This window comes from Ascidia mentula, chromosome 1 (assembly GCF_947561715.1).
Source record: "Ascidia mentula chromosome 1, kaAscMent1.1, whole genome shotgun sequence".
Classification (NCBI taxonomy): domain Eukaryota; kingdom Metazoa; phylum Chordata; class Ascidiacea; order Phlebobranchia; family Ascidiidae; genus Ascidia; species Ascidia mentula.
Window position 1 is genome coordinate 1744958 of NC_138566.1, and position 17554 is coordinate 1762511.

The 17554-nt window shown below is 35.3% G+C and overlaps 3 protein-coding genes across 4 annotated transcripts in view; 2 read left to right on the plus strand and 1 right to left on the minus strand.

Annotated features, from left to right (window-relative positions):
* Positions 1–17554, plus strand: part of LOC145917791 (kelch-like protein 12) — a 54206-nt gene that overhangs the window by 10033 nt on the left and 26619 nt on the right. The gene's annotated exons all lie outside the window — the stretch shown is intronic.
* Positions 609–2631, minus strand: LOC145911709 (uncharacterized). Its single transcript, XM_082999130.1, has 4 exons — positions 1471–2631; positions 1255–1300; positions 807–975; positions 609–738 (listed from the first exon to the last, which is right to left on the minus strand). Exons 1-4 carry the CDS (start codon positions 2629–2631, stop codon positions 609–611), a joined length of 1506 nt encoding a protein of 501 aa, XP_082855256.1.
* Positions 12835–16539, plus strand: LOC145917801 (kelch-like protein 7). Its single transcript, XM_083003087.1, has 8 exons — positions 12835–12973; positions 13042–13147; positions 13602–13693; positions 14063–14243; positions 14580–14720; positions 15142–15300; positions 15513–15660; positions 15990–16539. The coding sequence occupies exons 1-8, from the start codon at positions 12854–12856 to the stop codon at positions 16102–16104; spliced, it is 1062 nt and encodes a 353-aa protein (XP_082859213.1). The 5' UTR covers positions 12835–12853; the 3' UTR covers positions 16105–16539.

Here is a 17554-nt window from a genome sequence, read left to right on the forward strand (position 1 = left end):
TTTATGGCAGCAGTGGTGCCATAAAAGTTATGTACTTTTGAAAAACAAACTGTATGTATTCAAAATTTCCCGACAGTTCCGTATATCTCCGATACATACGTTTTATGTTAAAATACAGAATGGTCTATCAATTAACCTAAACTTCGTAAACAGATCCAACTCAGTTGTAAAAGAACATATTTCAATGAAAACTTTATTAAAGCGATGTGTTTGGGCCAGGTATGTCCATAACACAAACAGACATGCTGCACAGACAACAAGAACTTACAGTGGGCAAATTTAAAATTTCCACAACTGGCAGTGATAACTTTTAAGTGTTTGAGCAACAGCGACTTAGGAAAACAGCATTCACAAAGTGTTCAAAGTAGCTGTAATTCCAAAAAAGGCAGCAATGCATGGAGGCAACAAAGACCACTCCAACTAGTTACATAAGCATTGTGCTACATGCTCCAATTTGTCTGCATAAATTGCATTTCACATTGAATGGGTGCGTTACACATAAGCAACAACTGTTACACAAAAGCAGTCAGTTTAAAACTTAACATGTAAAGAACAGAAATCTTCGTTATGCACTGAATGAAGCATTACTTCGTCAACGTCAAACAAATTCAAAGAGCACAGAAGTCATTTATGTTGTTAGTAAGTGTTAAAACTTTTGCATGTATTCCATTCATTCTGCTTTTATTTTTTCCCGCCTTCTCTGTTTTAATACCTCTTGGTCTTATTTCAGCAATGGACCTAAACACAAAAACAGCATTCAGACTAACGTATTCATGAAAATAGTATTCAAGAGTTGTATGTCATACCATTGAAAAAACTCCAAAGTGATAGCACTTGACAAAGGGTATTCTATGTCGAATACATAAAATGATGCAAAAACAGTGGCTATTGCATTTGCAGCTGTTGTCACGTTTTTCATGATTACTTGTTTGTCCACTACTATGTCAAAAGTTGCAGCTGTGTACATGGTTGAACCTGAAAATTCCAGTTTTCAAGTTGTGTTATGATATAAAACTTGATGTGACGTAAAGGAAGTATAGTGTGCTTTACAAGAAACAAAACAAAACTTTAACATTTGCTTTTATCTACAAATTACATTTTAGTTATCATCACTTTGTGGATGGGTTTGATATTTGCTCCCTTGTATTTATTTTCATAGTATGTTATTGACAGAAAGAACCTATACTTGTATAGCTACATGAGTTGGTATTGGCTACAATTGACAAGCATATCAAAACATTGACTGTTACCTACCTTTACAGATGATACAAGGCGTAACAGGAAGATTTGCATCTCCTTCCTGAATGAAAAATTTCCATGTTATCAATCAAAAATATTGTAAAGGCTGCATAAAATGCTTTTAGGGATCTCAGAATACCACACCAAAGCAGAAATGAAGTGCTGATTGTGTTACATTAAGTTCCACTGTTGATACTTAGCTTAGAACTGGTGCATAATTGTTAAACTTACTTTCAAAATGAGTGTGTGCAAGTTCTCCCCAAAGTAATGGCAGAGGAGAGCAATCATTCCTATGATGTCAGGTTGAGAATTCATTGTGGTACATTTAGCAGCGCTGATTTCTTTAATCACTGTCTTGATATCTTTGTTTTTTATCTGCATTGATTGCATAAATAATTGAAAATTTGGCATCATTTTATGCATATTTTCTGTAAGCTTTATTATGCTCTTCCCCACAAGTTGTTTAAAATGAACTGAAAAACCATCTTTGGTAAAGAGAATAGGCCATTCGACAAGCAAGTCAGTAATTTGGTACTTTTGTGAGGTAATTACAGATCTTAATCCTGTAAAGCTCCTTTGAAGAAGCGCAGTGGCTTCTTCATCCAGACTTCCTAGTGAACCAGTTTGAAACTTTGCCACAAGAGCAACCCGATAACTCTCTAATTCATCCTGCGGCAACTGGGATACATTACAGTCTTGTCTTTTTCTTAAAGGGCTGGTTTCACTTTCTGAAGAGGATTCTGCAGACCTTTTTTGGCGTTGACGACGACTATTGCTCAAACTGTTTTCTAGTTGTAAAATAAAAGAACCACATCCATCTCCCAAAAACTCCCCATTGAACCCAAAATCAGCCAAAGACTTTGGATATTTAAGAACAACATTGCTTGCAACTATACGTAAAATTTTTCTTCCTGGTGAAGTAAACTTTGTCGAAATATCATCTGAAATGATCCTCACAAAAAGCCTGCGTTCAGATGGAGTTAGTCTTTTTTTTTCTTGCAAACATTTCAATGTCAAATTGGGAATTTTCTCCTCGTTAAGTTTGTACTGTACTGCAGCAGAAAACTGTGGTGAGTGATCATCCTTCGTACAGGTAGTTTGTAATGGGGCATCTGAATTGCAGTCAATTACATTTCCTTGGAGCTTTTCATTTTTAAACTTTTGTTTTATACACTCCAGCAGCTTTCTTCGCTGAATTGGTAAAAGAAAGGGAGAAAGATCTTCATCCTTTATATAAATCATGTCTTCAACAGAAAACGCACCCATTTCCACCATAAAGTCAACAAGGTGCTGTTTAGTTTGTTCAGGCATTTCCACACCACTTTCCACCAGGACATCCAATATATCTTGTTCCACTGGTATGGTGTCGCTATCACTACTTATGGTATCCATTATCAGTACACTGAAAATCTTGAATCTTATACAACTGATACTATAGTCAAGAAATACCCTAGAGGAAACGAAATATAAAACACATTTCACTGTCAGTTTGAACGACAAACCAAGCATCAAAAATTTGATCTGCAAGCAGTCTAGACTTCTTTTACCTATCCGTTCTAATCTGAGCAACTAGTGTGTTAATTACCACTACTAGGTACAAACCTTTAGAGACTAACCACTGTGCAGCATACTATTAGTTAGTTTCCAGGTAATTGTTTGTGGTTAATCTCTATTTGTTTGCACCTAGTTTGGTACCCAGCAGGTTGATGTTGACTGCAAGGCCACACACAAAAGCGAAAGAACCTGTGTCTGGCTGGTGTACCAGCAACACACCAGTTGCTCAGATGAGACCTGATAGGTGAAAGAAGTGTACACTGCTTGCAGCTCAAAACAGGTGAATGAACAGTGCACTGAAAATAACAATCAAATAAACACTACTTTCAGCATGAACAGTAAGCTTGTTCACATGTAAATCACACTGCGAAAAATTGCATGTTTTGCACACAAACACTTTTGACCATCGATTACATATGCTTGCAAAGGATAATAATCCAACAAGTCATCACATTTTACTAACTTAAAATGTTTTGTTGTTTCCGACAAGCAATATATGCCAGTTTTACATGACAAATAAGAGTTGAAATCTTCAATTAACAAAAAAAACTCATTGGAATTCTTAACAATCATGAGTAATATACAACAAAATGTGTGGCGTGATGAGCCTGAATAATGAGAGATATACATGCCACGTCTGTACATTGTTCCATAGTATGTTACATTTGATGTCAAAACAGAATTTTTAGCTGTAATATTTTGGCTCCTTAACAAATGTTTAATAGAGTCACTGTAAGTATGGATATCCAAATACGTACAATTACTAAAGTCCAATGCACTTTTTAAAAATTTTCCAGTATGGATATAGCTGTAATATAGTTGATGTACCTCCGACAATGACTTTGACACATTCTTGAAATTTTTTAAATTTCGGGCAGCTTTTTTAAAAAATGAGTGTTTGCTTTCTAATCTCATTGTCCACAACAAGATCAGTGGACCAAACTGGTGTATCAGGGATGAATAGTGTACCAAGTAATGATGTTTTGGTCGTAGTTTTACATGTGGAAAGATTTCTTGACGGTTTGCAATATACTCTTTAACAATCACATCAAGATAAGCTACTTGTGCTGTAGATATGTAAGAAGCACACACAAGCTCAACAATTTCACGTAGTTGCAATAGTAAACTCCAAACTCTGTCAGAGTTATCAAAAATCAAGTCATATACAATCAATGGGAAAAAACGAAGCAGGCACCAGTTCTCAATAGCCTGTCCAATTAACCTTGGAGTTTTGGATGGCACACAGGGTGGTTTGCTTGATGCATCACTACCTTTATACGGAAATCGCAAAATTCTCTCATTTAATAAGTTGTATGTAAACCACTTTTTGTGCACAAAATATTGTATGTACAAGCCTAAATCATAAGCAACAATGCCTTCAAAAAGATCATGTCCAAGACAAGGTGGCAATCCTGGTCTGCAAACATGGAATGACCTTAACTGGTTAAAAATGGAATTGAATTTAATACCTTTATACATTCCTTCATGAAGTTGTTGTAGACGAAGTACTGCATTGTCATATTGCGCTATATTTCTTCTTGTGCCAGTTTCGTATGGTATGTCATGAAAATCGTGTTTTGTTATCATGCAGTAGCGACAAAAATACTCACAAGAAAAACTTTCCGAGAATCCACCAATAGTGTGGGAACCAAGATTATCTCCCAGAAAAGCAAAAAGCTCAAATTTCACTGTTTTGCCATTACACTCAACTCCATCCCGTTCCAATTTGTTTAAATCTGTTAGAAGTTGTTGGAAAACCAGCTGTTGACCAAAATGTTTAAAATAAGATTCCTTTACCAGCAACACTAAAACAATATTGTCAAGTGAACTTCTATGTGGAATTGGCAAGTTTCCTATCATCGCATAGACAGCAAGCAACTTGTGTTTTTTTCTGCTGGAACCTAGTGGGTTTACAATCTCGAAAGAATCTTGATAGAGTAGAATTTGTATCTTATCTGGATCACTCATGGTTTTAAAAACAGTTCCATCGAAGAAGTCATTTAAACTGTCATGACATTTATTACCTGAGCCATAAACAAAATTTATACCAGCATGCTTTAAAACTAGTTGTACAGTCTCAATAATTGGCACATAGTAGAAAAGGGAGGTTTTCCCAAGATACTGGCCTAAATGCATCGCATGAGGTGCAATGTAACCAAAGCGTTCCTTAAAAAACACAGAGCGACAATGAATGGATCTTAATTTACTGCAAACACTGACAAAGGATAAGTCCTCAATTGCTCTGTTAAATTTCAGGACTTCCTCTTCATTGTGACCTGAGTTTAAAACAACTTCTTTTAGCATGTCATTTCTAATGGTGTCAACAATGGAAATTTCTTCAAGAATGCATTGGATTGTACTTTTTGGAACAAACTTTTGACTTTCCAACTTTAACAGAAACAAAGCAAAACTTTCCAAAACCTGTTTATCATTGGACGCTGAAGATTCCATTATACTAGCCACTGTTGATATACTTTGAGCCACTTCATGTTCTGCATAACAATTGTTATAATTTTCTACACATTCTGAGTTTGTAGCCTGGTCTTGGTCAATGCATGGTACATTTACAAATGTGGTTTCTCTATTAAAGTGACATCTTGAAATATGTGAGGAAAAAGATGAAACCACCATGTATGAGTATTGACAATTTTCAAATGGGCAAGTCACTGTGTATCCCTGTCGAATATGTTCTTTAAGATGCTTTATCATGTTACTGATTGTGGTAAACATTTTTTTGCATATATCAATACTGCAGTGCAGTTGTGGCCTGTAGCCCAAAGACGCACTTGTGGCAAATGGAGACAAGTCAGTACCTGTCTTTTCATAACTGTTAGTGTGCTTTCTTCTAACATGGCTTTTAAAAGAATTATAGTTCGTGTACACTGCTGAACAGTTCCTGAGACAACAACGAAACTGAGCATTTCGCAAATTTCGGTGGCATCTCATGTGATTAAAATATTCAACATTAGAAGGAAAAGATTGGGCACATACACTACAAGCTTGCAGCATTGTTTGTGGCTGGTTTAATACATCCTAGTTACACGACCTAATCAAAAATTGTGTAAGCATCAACCCATATAACATAAGCACATTACGTAAAATGCAATCCTACATCCGACTCTGTTGTTTTATGCTACGTTCATATCTAAATTTAATGCATTGTACGACCAATGCAATTAGGGCATGATCAATTATTTTCCAAAAAACTTACCATACATATTCGTCTACCGTCTGCTCAAAGGTGGTGCATATTTGCGTTAACAGTTTTGCAAACACCTACCTGTTTATGCACATGTTCGATTTTGTTGGAATAAACCAGCCTCCAAATATCGGCCGACATTACATCACCCTGATCTGTTAAGGTCCCGGATGTCTTGCATGCTTTTAACGCATGAGTAATTCCGAAACAATTTGCCACAAAAAATAATCTATCCCACGTATGTTCCTTGTGGTGTGAATAACAATCGGCACATTTAGAATTTAAAATATAGATTTTTATTATAAAACGCATGTAATCGGTTATGTTTCAAAAGTAACTCACTTTGCAATAGAAACAGGATTTGATTGGCTTTAAACCCCACCATTTTGTCACCAAATAACAAGACGGCACATGCTTTGGTGGTGACAAATTATTATTCTTTTATTGGACATCACTACCAAGACAAAAAAATAAATAGTTTTTACGTTGGTTTCACTCTTTTGGCCAGTGTGGTTTGTAACGTTACGCAAAATATGTGTTTTTGCCAAACTAAAAATATGTCACCCCAAAAAAACCTATTACGTATGTAAAATAACCTTAAATGGAGTTACAGACGCAAATATTCTGCGTAGTTTTACATAAAAATAGGTAAACAAAATATACCTACAAAAAATGGCTAAAATGTATGTAATTTAACGAAATTTTTTTACAGTGTACGCATCTGTTATTTTTTGTGTTAATCACTTCATTCTCTACGACAGATAGGTTATTCTCTGACATATGTGTTAATCGATTTTGGTTTTAATTTCTCATCGACGTTTTATAATAATCCGTCCATATTCGCATTTTTCTCATTTCGATGATATTATAAATACCGCCACACGGCCTTAAGCTAGGGAGAGGAAGCGAGAAAACGGACTGAGCGAGACAAAAGCAATTGAAGTATAACTCTCGTCGTTGCATTTAACGTTGTTTGTTTTGAAACAAGGTATGTTTGTTTAGCGTTTTATATTTTGATTAAAAAGTCGCAAAGATAGTTTTTTGGCAGATGTTCTTGGTAGTCTTAGGAGTCAGTTACACGGCGTGTTCATTTCTCTGCAAACGGTCCCTGCAAGACCAAATCTTCGCTCTAATTAAACGTAATATTTCTGAAAACTGAAATACTATACATGGATAGATTGCTGCTTGGTCGCTAAACGGGTATTCTAAAAATTTGAGGTCCCCCTTGTCAACCTTCCACGGCCCTCTAGGGGCCGCGCTCCCAGTTTAAGAACTCCTGATTTAGACAATATTACAGCGTGCTATTCAAATTGCTGGGCCGACGTTTGAAAGACGCCTTTTTGGACATCGCCAGGTTCATCAACATTTGTAGAAACGGACCGGTTGGGTTCAGTGCCTTCAGTAAGTTGTTTATTGACAAACGAAAGTAAAATACACAAGCATGGATCCAATAATATTAATTTTGTGATCATGTCAACCTCAAGTTTGTAAGAATATCATCCTCATCTTCCCATCATCTTCGTTTCAGGGAAGAAGGTGAGTGAGGAACAGGAGACGAAACTTTACACGTTCGAACAACATGTCCTCCAGAAGATGATGAAGAAGAAGGAAGAAGAAGACAAAGACGAACATCTCATGACAATGATCGTTGAGCAGTAAGTTGGTTAGGATTCGAATCCACACAACAATGGCTTTAAACCGATTCTTCTGGATCAAACGTTTGCGTTGAAAGAACTTGATTTAATTCACAACAAATCGTAAAGATTGATAGGATTTGCTTCAAAAATGATGAATTTCTGCCGCAAAGCCTTAATCCCATCTTTAATCTCGCTAAACAAGTCCATGCCTTGAGATATTTTATTTCAAATGGCCGTGGTTCCTATATCATAGAAGATGTTGTTTATGCTTCGATCCCGCTGAAAGTTTGATTCGCCCTGTAACTAAATGTATTTATTTCAGGCAACAGGAATTGCAACTACAAGTGAAGCAATTATTAAACCTTGAGAAACGCAGAAAAAGTTCGAAACTTCAAAAGGTCACAAGTTGCCCTTCTACCACGTGAGCAATGACCTTGAAGCACAAACAAGTTCAAGCAATCGTGTTCAGTGCAAGCATCACATAAATTAGGCAGCTTGTGTATTTGTAACTGCCTAAATGTCCATTTGCCTGCGCTTGTATTTCTTTGCCATTTTTCCATTTTCCGTGTTATGTAAAAATGTTTTTTTCATTTGATTGATTTCCATCATTGCTTTTACAGACTTTTCTTTATTGTTTCTGCACTGATTTCATTAAGTTTTGCGCGGGCCACATCAGTGCCTTCTTAAAAGTTAATGTTTTCAACTTTGCTATTTTGAAATTGAATGATGTAATACCTTTACATTCTGCTTTCCTTTGAAACACTTTTAAAGTGTGAACTATTTATTTAACCAGATAATAAAAATCCCGCGTGTATTTATTATCCTGACTGGAATCTAATGATTGATTTATTAACTCTTACAATGGATTAATTACAACACACATACTTCTAGTAGTTGGAAGTTTTGTTTCATCTTCTCCAACCATTGCACGTTTACAACGTTTCAATTATTGCACGTGGGTGATGGTAACAACCAATGACCACTGGGGTCGACACAAATTCCACGCTAGACCATTCGGAGTACTTCCTGTACATGGATAATATTACGACACAATATCATAAGGTAGATAGTAGGATTTTTTCGGATAGAAATCAACTCCAGTGATCGTTGGAGGAAAACGACATCCTGTAAAAAACTTGAGATGGTTAAATGTTACAAGAAGTGTGATTACAATGATTTTGCTTAACCTGAAACCTAAGAATACTTCTTCAAACCGATAATATGTTTGCAGGACAATTGTACTACTTCATGCGTGTGCAGTACAACTTACAGCGCAACTATTTGTTTCCCACCTAATATAATCTGTTGGAACATTACAAGACAAGCTTTCTCAACACGTTTGTTTCAGCCGTCCACGTGGTCAGGTAATGAACACGGTGAACCCCCAGACAAGAAACCCGTTTTCAGAAACAGAAAACTTATAGCCACCAATAATGTGACAATAGAAATGGTCGAGTTGTTTTTTTATTGGTTTAGTTAAGGTAGGGTTTGCTTACCTTCCACACCGATGAGTAGAACAGCAACCAGTAGACACGATAATAACGATTCATTTTCTTCTCTTTACAAGTGGTGATTGAATATTGAAGTTTTACTAAAATCCGAATTGTTTGATTATGACTTGAAATAGAATAATTAGATTTTACTAAAAATCAAAAACTTTTAAACATCCATCTTCCACACTAGCTGTAAAACCAACGGGTCGTCAACGTATTGATACTAAGGTTTTTACTGAGCTTGATATTCTAAAATCCTACGTGGTTTAAAGCAAGCAATTTGCAAACAGATAAAACCTTTCTGTTTTCCTAGGACGGTGTTTCAAAAATGCACAATGTCGCTAAAGCCGCTAAAGCCGCTAAAGCCCGCTTATGCCCCCTTATGTGGCTAATGCCGCTAATGCCCGCTTATATAGCTAATGCCGCTAAAGTCGCTATTGCCGCTAATGTAGCTAATGCAGCTAATGTTGCTAATGCCGCTAATGCCCGCTTATTTAGCTAATGCCCGCTTATGTAGTTAATGTAGCTAATGCCGCTAACGTCGCTAATTCCGCTAATGTCTCATTGGCTCCTTCAGTTATATTAGCTACATAAGCGTCATTACCGCCATTGGCTACACATAAGCGAGTATTAGCGACATTAGCGGCATTATAGCGGCATTAGCGCCATTGTGCATTTTCCTTGGAAGTTATCATAACGACAACGTGGGCATTTCCTGCAACTTATAGTAATTTAAGTGACACGCAAGAATCCAAAACAATGGCAATGACATATGTCATGTGAGTACAGGGTGCCATGAACATGGCATATGTCATGGACAGACGCGTACATGGAGCATCACAACCCATGCAAGCACAGGGTCCTATGAACGCCATTTGATTGCTTTGGAACTGAGGAATTTCTATTGAAAGGCATGGTCCTATCCACGTTCTTGCAAAAAATTTGCCTTGTTTTTACAGATAAATATGTATATGTTTGTGAAGTTTGTTTCACTACAATGTGATCTACCCTCTTCCAAATTTTGCCGTCAATTTCCGAACTTTGTCGTAATTACATCACAACATCAACAGCACAAATGGCAACGTTTACATTAGGGTTTAAGAAAGACTGTAAGTTTGCAACACAAGCCAAACAATTCAGCGACATCGCCTGAAGAATTCAAGTTGGATTTATGGACAAGTTGCTCTGCCACAACCACATCTATATATTTAGTTTCAGATACAATTATTTCCGAAAACGTTTATGTCATTACCTGGTTGGGATGTACTGTTCTAGTTGAACAAACTCCACATACGTATACATATTTATCTGTAAAAGCTATAAATAGACCAAAGCCAATAATTTTTTAAAAACCGATCACACAATGAAACAGTTCTCGTATAATGCTTGAATTATTAAAAGCGTCAGTTTGTTTGAAAATTTATGCTTGACCCAATGTTTGAAGGTCAAAATAAATTTTGAATTAATTTAACTTTAAAAAATCAAATATTACTTGCTGATCACTCAAGCGTGGGATAAGGTGGTTCCCCTCCGGTGTCACATTAGTTTCGTTCTCGGAAATGCTGCAAAAAATAAAAAGAATTAGTTTGCAAAAATTTAGGGTTGTACACTAGACCCGGTATTTCATTGACTGTCAGTTTAACTTTTTGTCTTCATCATGAAGCGAACACAAGAGGAAATAAACTTGCATCACCAGAAAGTGATGAATTTTTTGAACAAGTAAGTTTGATTTATGGAGGTTTACTGAAGTTAAACTATTGATATTTCAGTGACAGAAAAGAAACAAAACGATTTTGCAACAGAACACTTTGTTCCCAAGGAGAAAACTATTCAATACATGATGCTGTTGTTTGTTCGATGTCAGATTATTTTAATGCTTTACTTGGTGTTGAGGTAAGTGTGTTTGTTTTGTAGAAATAATATGAAACCTTAGTGTTTGTCATATAGTTGTCCCCTGTCCGTAAATACATTGTTGCAATCAAGCAAAAAATGTCATTTAGACAACAACAACAACAACAACAACAACAACTCTACTTTTTAAAATTAATTTAGTTTGGTGACAAAACTCATAGGTCATGTTGTATAATATCTCAACAATTGAGCAACAAACCATAATATTTCATACCTGTCTTTTATGAACATACATACTCAGTGTTGTTCACCCCCTTTAGTTTACACCAGGCATCCATAACACATGGCTCCATCCCGACATCCAGCTCATGTTTTGACACAATTGGCTCAGTTGCAACAGCTTAGTCTAGTGTTTGTATATCTGATAAGCATTTGTTTGAGTTGTTACAATATTAAGGTTTAAATTTTTAAGATGTTAAGGTGAGTTTTGTTATTACTCAACAATTACATTGGCTTAACTTTTGCAACTATGCTGGAATGCAACTTACTAGATTGATTTATTTTTTGCTATGGCCCTTGTAATGTTTTCATTTGAACAGGACTGATGTATGTTATTATATGTAAATTACATACCATATTCCAAATGGCAAAGTTGTAAATATTTGTCAGTTCTTTACACCAGATTGTGTGTGTTTGGTGTGATTGGTTAACTTTGTTTTCTTATAGATGCGCGAGAAATACTCAGATTTTATCAAGGTTGACAATATTCCACCAAAAAGACTGGAAAGTGTATTGGATTATATTTACACTGGTAATATTGAAGTAACAGAGAAAAATGTGTTGGAAGTGTTGGAAGATGCTGATTATACACAGATGCAAGGTTTGCAAGTTTTAATCTTTACTGATGTTAATGTGTTAAGAGTGATTATTTCAATATATATGTTCTACATGTGTATTTATTTATTTGCAAACCATGACAATTTTGCATATTTGAGGTTAAAATTTTTGTGTTTGACTATTATCACGTTGTTGACACCAGGGACAAAACAAATTATTTGTAATCAATGGAGCAGTGAGCACAGATATCACTTCTGAATTGGGTGTGGCTGAATTTTGTTTTGTCTACACTTTCAGAGTTGAAGTCATTTTGTTGTCGAATCATCCTTAAAATGACTTCAACTGACAACTGTTTGAAGCTAAGAGCTTATGCTACTCGATACAATCTTGCTGATGTGGAAAAGAAAACAAACCAAATGATTGTTGATAACATTGCAACAGTTGTACAACATGATGATTTCATGCAACTTGATGTTGGTGATATGTCTGCAATCATCAAACAGAGAAACAAAGGGGTAATTATGAAGAATTTGTATGTTTTGTTTGTGTTGCAGAGCAGACTTTTTATTGCATATGGTGATTAAGCAATAAATTATTAGGCCTCGTATGTAAACCGATATAAGTTGGGTAAGCACATGCTTATTTCATGAGATGTCATTTATTTTTTAGTCTCACAAAGTAAAAGTTGATTCCAGTTGTAATTGCAGTCCTAATGTAAAATGGATTTCACATAGGTTGTAACTTTTACAAGGATTAGTGGACTTTGCTGCATACCTACATCCAATATTGTTTTATTTTACTTTTTTTCAGTAAAATTATTAATGCCAATGATTTTGAAAAAGAATTATTATTTTTATGTTTAAAAAAGCATTATTGGTGATTTAAACTCCTTGATGTTTCACCTTTTGTTTTATTTTCTTGGTGTAAGTTTAGTATTTGATGTAGTCACCTGTGACATTAAACTCTGTATCATTTGTTTAAACTGTTACTTGTTATTACATATTATTTGTTGAATGTAGATGGAAGAAGCTGTCTTTACTGGAATGGTTCGATGGGTCAATTTCAATCCTTCCCATCGAGAGGATTTGTTTGTGAATCTTTTCTCACAACTTGATCTTTCATCTATTTCCACTCAGTTTCTTACAACTACAGTTAGAAATGAAGTAAATTATAAAGTTTATTATATTTAGCCTTCTGTTAGTGGCTTTTAATATTACTGTGCTTTTTTCAGCCGCTCACGAGAAATAGCTTTGAATGCTGCCGTGCAGTTTTGGATGCTTTGTCAATGAAATTTGAAAACCCAGGAACAAGTGGAAAAGCAACAACTGTCCAAAAGGGTGCAAGATTTGTTTATGTAATGTTACATTCAAAAAAATATGTTACATCCACCATATTTACACCACCCACATATCTTATGACTTCAAGCTCCAAATAAATTTCCCACTTCACATAAACTCGAAGCAAATAATAATGCAAATATGTGGTCAGAATCCAGGGACAGTCAACTACCAACAAGTTAGGGATACAATTCTGTGCCTGTGATCAAACAAAAGTACTAAAATAATACCACACTGACTAGTACAGAGAGATGTGCTTCACCATAACTTACAAAATGTATTAGTTTTGTAGCTGTACTTAAAAACTTAACTGAATGATGTTTAACACAAATACCAACTCCAATGAAATAGGTTGATTTACAAGCAACAGTTTCACCTGAATAAAGATATGTTATCACCATAATTATTTATTTTGCGCAAACAAAAACCATAACAAGCAATATTTATGTTACAGATTTGTCAGGATTTCTTCTCATTGGTGGAGGTAATTCGAAACGAGATTGTGTGAAATGGAATGTTACCACAAAACAACATGAACATTACCCAGTTAGTACATTGCTTGCTGTTAAATGGTTTTGCTTATTCAACGTACTTTCCCATAAAAATACATGTTTTTTGTGTGCAAGTAAATGCAAATTTAAACTTAAGTTATCAAGACTGCAAAAGTCCAGTAACATTTCGGATTTAATGCAAGATTTGGCCACTGATATTCTTTTTCAAATTTTATTGCACAAGAAAAAAATAACGCAACATGCCCTGGTTTAGTAAATGACTTAACAAAATATGTTTCAAAGTAAATCATGTTTTCTGTTATTTGAGTTACTTGTTTTAAGATAGAGACTTTCTGTTATTTAGTGAAACATTTTAATCACTTTGCCTTAATGTATAGTTTCATTGTCATCAAATTTTGTTAAGAAAATGATCACAGACAGAGTGAACTCCACTTCAGCCAAATTTGGTGTAAGTGTTTATGTAATGAGTGGAGATGGTCCAACACAAAGTTGTGAGATGTTGAATTTGGAGGAAAGTAAAAACTGGGTAAAAATTGCTGATTTGTCGGAAGGTCGACGTTTTGCTGCATCTGCTGTTGTTGGAGGTTGGTGTGGTTATTTCTGAAATTGTTGATTACTAAACCAGGGGTTATTCCAGGAATAAAGAATTGGGGAAGCCCCCCTCACAAATTGTCATGGCAATAAAAAGTAACGCGGTGGCAGACAAAGTGTTTTGTTAATATTTATTTCCGTTCATCACTAGTGTGCCTTTGTGTGGTTTATGACTATCTTCTCATCTCTCAACCAACTCATTCTTATTGCTCACCATAACTTTTGTTAGTAATAACCCAGAGAAAAATTGGGAGTGAATATTTAGATGTTTATCAACAATTATCACTTTTATGGACAACCTTGTTTTCACTAATTACAAACAAATTTAGATGACTTGTATCTCACGGGCGGTCATGGAAACCAAGGAACATTCTCATCAACTTTGTGTTATTCTGTACAAGAAGACAGATGGAGAAGTGGTTTCGACATGTTACAACCAAGATATGGACATGGAATGTGTTCAATTGACAGTAAGAATACATCTGAGTTGATTTTTGTATTGGATTAGTCTCATTACTGGACCCAGCTCCAAATAGTTGGCATGCATTTGAAACAATAACATAATTAACCGGAAACCATAAATTAAAGTAATCAGTTAATCCACTCTATTTACCCCAACAATATTCACTTTTGGACATGAAAATGTTGTGAACGCCGACCTCAAACTTGCCAGAAATGCAGGAAATATTCCATCTTTATTTTGTGGTTCTTTATGACATGAATTTGAACTTTAATATTGATTATTTCAATTAAAACCCCGATTGAAAGCTGATCGCTTATTTGTACGTTAAACGCAGTGCTTACCTCATTGCTTGTTACGTAACATTACAACATAATCGTAATATGACGTCACAATAAATATTAACACAACCGATTAAAAAATATCTTCAGATGTTTTGTTTTCTGTGGGCGGAAATTATGGCGGACAATTCTTACAATCATGTGAATTCCACGATATTCGTGTTGGAACCTCCACAAGAATCGCTTCTCTCAATGAAGGAAGATATCATTTAGCATGTGAAGAAATTAAAGGGAAGATCTATGCAATTGGTTAGTGATGAAAAGTTAAGCAATAAAATTAACATTAAGTGGTATTTTATGTAAATTTTATAAAATACAAATTCGTATTCGTCACCGGTAAATGTATCACGTGATAAATATAATGGAGTTTCCTGAAAAGAATCCTAAACATAAAAACTGGTAGATATAACTATAAAGTATTAACCTAAAAACAATAAAAAGTTTTACTTTAAATCTGACAGGAGGTTTTGGTCATGACTTCCTGCGAACAGTTGAAGAATACGAACCTAGAGTCAACAAATGGAAATATGTTTCTCCTCTCCTAAAACCTCGTTGGGGTCACTCTGCTTGTGTTATTGATGGGAGGATTTATGTTGTGGGTGGATTGGGGTAAGAATTACTATTATGACGTCACTATAGTCCACTGTTTCCCGTTTTATGTGAAAATGTAAATGTTGAGAAACTGGGACAAGTGGGATATACGATGTTATACTTGATTACCAACTTGCATAAAGTGTTTGTTAAATTTAAACTTAAAACACTTTGTATTATACAAGGTTGTATGCATGGTTTGGTTTAGTGTTGAAGAAGTCTGCAGGTGTACGTTGGTTTGGTTTTGTTAACTTATAAAATTTAATTTTAGTGAAAAATGTTATAGAAAACTTGCCTGTGTTTGTTGTGTGTCTGATTCATGAAACTGTATCATGTTTGTTTTATAGAAACTGGAATGATGGACTGACATCAGTTGAAGTTTACGCTCCGAACTCAGATGTCTGGACACATGCTTTTGAACTTGACAAACCAGTTCATGGTGCGACTGCTGTTGCTGTTTAATATGTTTCCATATTTGGGTGTAGTTGATATTCAACTGGGATTGATCACGGACAAAGATGCTCGAATAAAAGTTTTTGTGTAAAATATCGTTTTATGCAACTTCAACCAGTTTTATTAAAATCATGTATTTGTGTTTGCAAACCGCTGTATTTTGTGATAATAGCAGATATCCGCAAAATAGCAATTATTCCTTTTGCGGATTTCCAACGTGATTCTGCTACGAATTTATAATTCCAATACTACAATAGGTGAAGGTGTACATTATGTTCAATGCATGTGTGCCTCAAGCATCTTGTTTTCCCTTGTGAATATCAAGTGCTAATCCGCGCTATATAACGTCCAAAGCAGTCTGTTGCAACCTTTACATGGGCGCCTGACTCGCCAACCCTTATGGTTTTATCGGTGCCCAAACTATTTTATGTTTCATGTTCATATACGTCGTAACTTCTGAAAATAAAATAGATTTGATTTTGTCAATAATTTGGTTTTCGTGAAAGGGAGTGTTTTTTTTAAGTGCGTGACCTCTACCATGCAGGTCTGATTTTGTAAAAATTCGTTTAAATTTGTTATTAAAAATCCCCTTTCCGAAAATGAGTTAAGATAAAAACAGCCAGTACTTCAGGATAAATAAACAAGCATGTATAAAGCAAAATTTACGTTTAGCGAATGCATAAATTATCGATGAACATTAGTACGAAACACCAAAAGCAAGAATTTACTTTAAGGCGAAGAAAAACGTGAGGAGTTAACGGCAAACCTGGATGTGGTGAGAGCTTTTTCTGTGGTCATCAGCCCTTGATCGTGTGGATAATAAATATTTTTCGTACAACTATAAAAAATCGTAAATGTTAATTTCTTTTGCGCGACTTTGTAAACTAACTTAGAGAATTAGGAGAACAAATTTGGTTACATTGCCTTCTGATTCACATGCTGCGATTTCATATATTTAATTATAAAAATTATATTCTTTGACAATTTCTGCTTTGCCTAAACGCAATTAGTTACCGCTTCAGTAAACGGGTTTTATGGCAGAACTCCCATCTACAAACACCAGCAACGCATTTTCAGCCAATCTTTACATTTTAATAATTAAACTAAGAGATGGTTATAACTTGAAAGAAATTTTTTGGTAAAACAAGTAGATTGATACGGCGAACGGCTTTTGAGATACAGCTGATCAAAGTCGCGATCTTGCCGCTGCGAACGAAATCGTGCGAAAGCGAGAATATTGTTGGGTGACGTCATACAAGGCGCTTCAGTCGTGCGAGTGCTGGCAGCAAGCCTTATGCATGGGAATGAAAAACATTGTAAAACTGGTTTAGTATAGTTTTGCATTAAACAGGGGACAACAAGTGAACAAGTGCAGTAAACGGATTTTGATATTAATTTGAGCTGCAGATAGATGGCCGCTATTTCGACCTATGAAGTCTTATGTGGTTGCATGATAATA

Excerpts from the sequence above, each read along its gene's own strand:
- LOC145911709 (XM_082999130.1), bottom strand. The coding sequence starts at position 2,631 with ATGGATACCATAAGTAGTGATAGCGACACCATACCAGTGGAACAAGAT. Across the intron at positions 1,301-1,470 it reads TGCACACACTCATTTTGAAA|GAAGGAGATGCAAATCTTCC; the intron begins GTAAGTTTAACA and ends TTTTTCATTCAG. Across the intron at positions 976-1,254 it reads GCCTTGTATCATCTGTAAAG|GTTCAACCATGTACACAGCT; the intron begins GTAGGTAACAGT and ends TGGAATTTTCAG.
- LOC145917801 (XM_083003087.1), top strand. The coding sequence starts at position 12,854 with ATGGTTCGATGGGTCAATTTCAATCCTTCCCATCGAGAGGATTTGTTT. Across the intron at positions 14,721-15,141 it reads TGGAATGTGTTCAATTGACA|ATGTTTTGTTTTCTGTGGGC; the intron begins GTAAGAATACAT and ends AAATATCTTCAG. Across the intron at positions 15,301-15,512 it reads AGGGAAGATCTATGCAATTG|GAGGTTTTGGTCATGACTTC; the intron begins GTTAGTGATGAA and ends TAAATCTGACAG.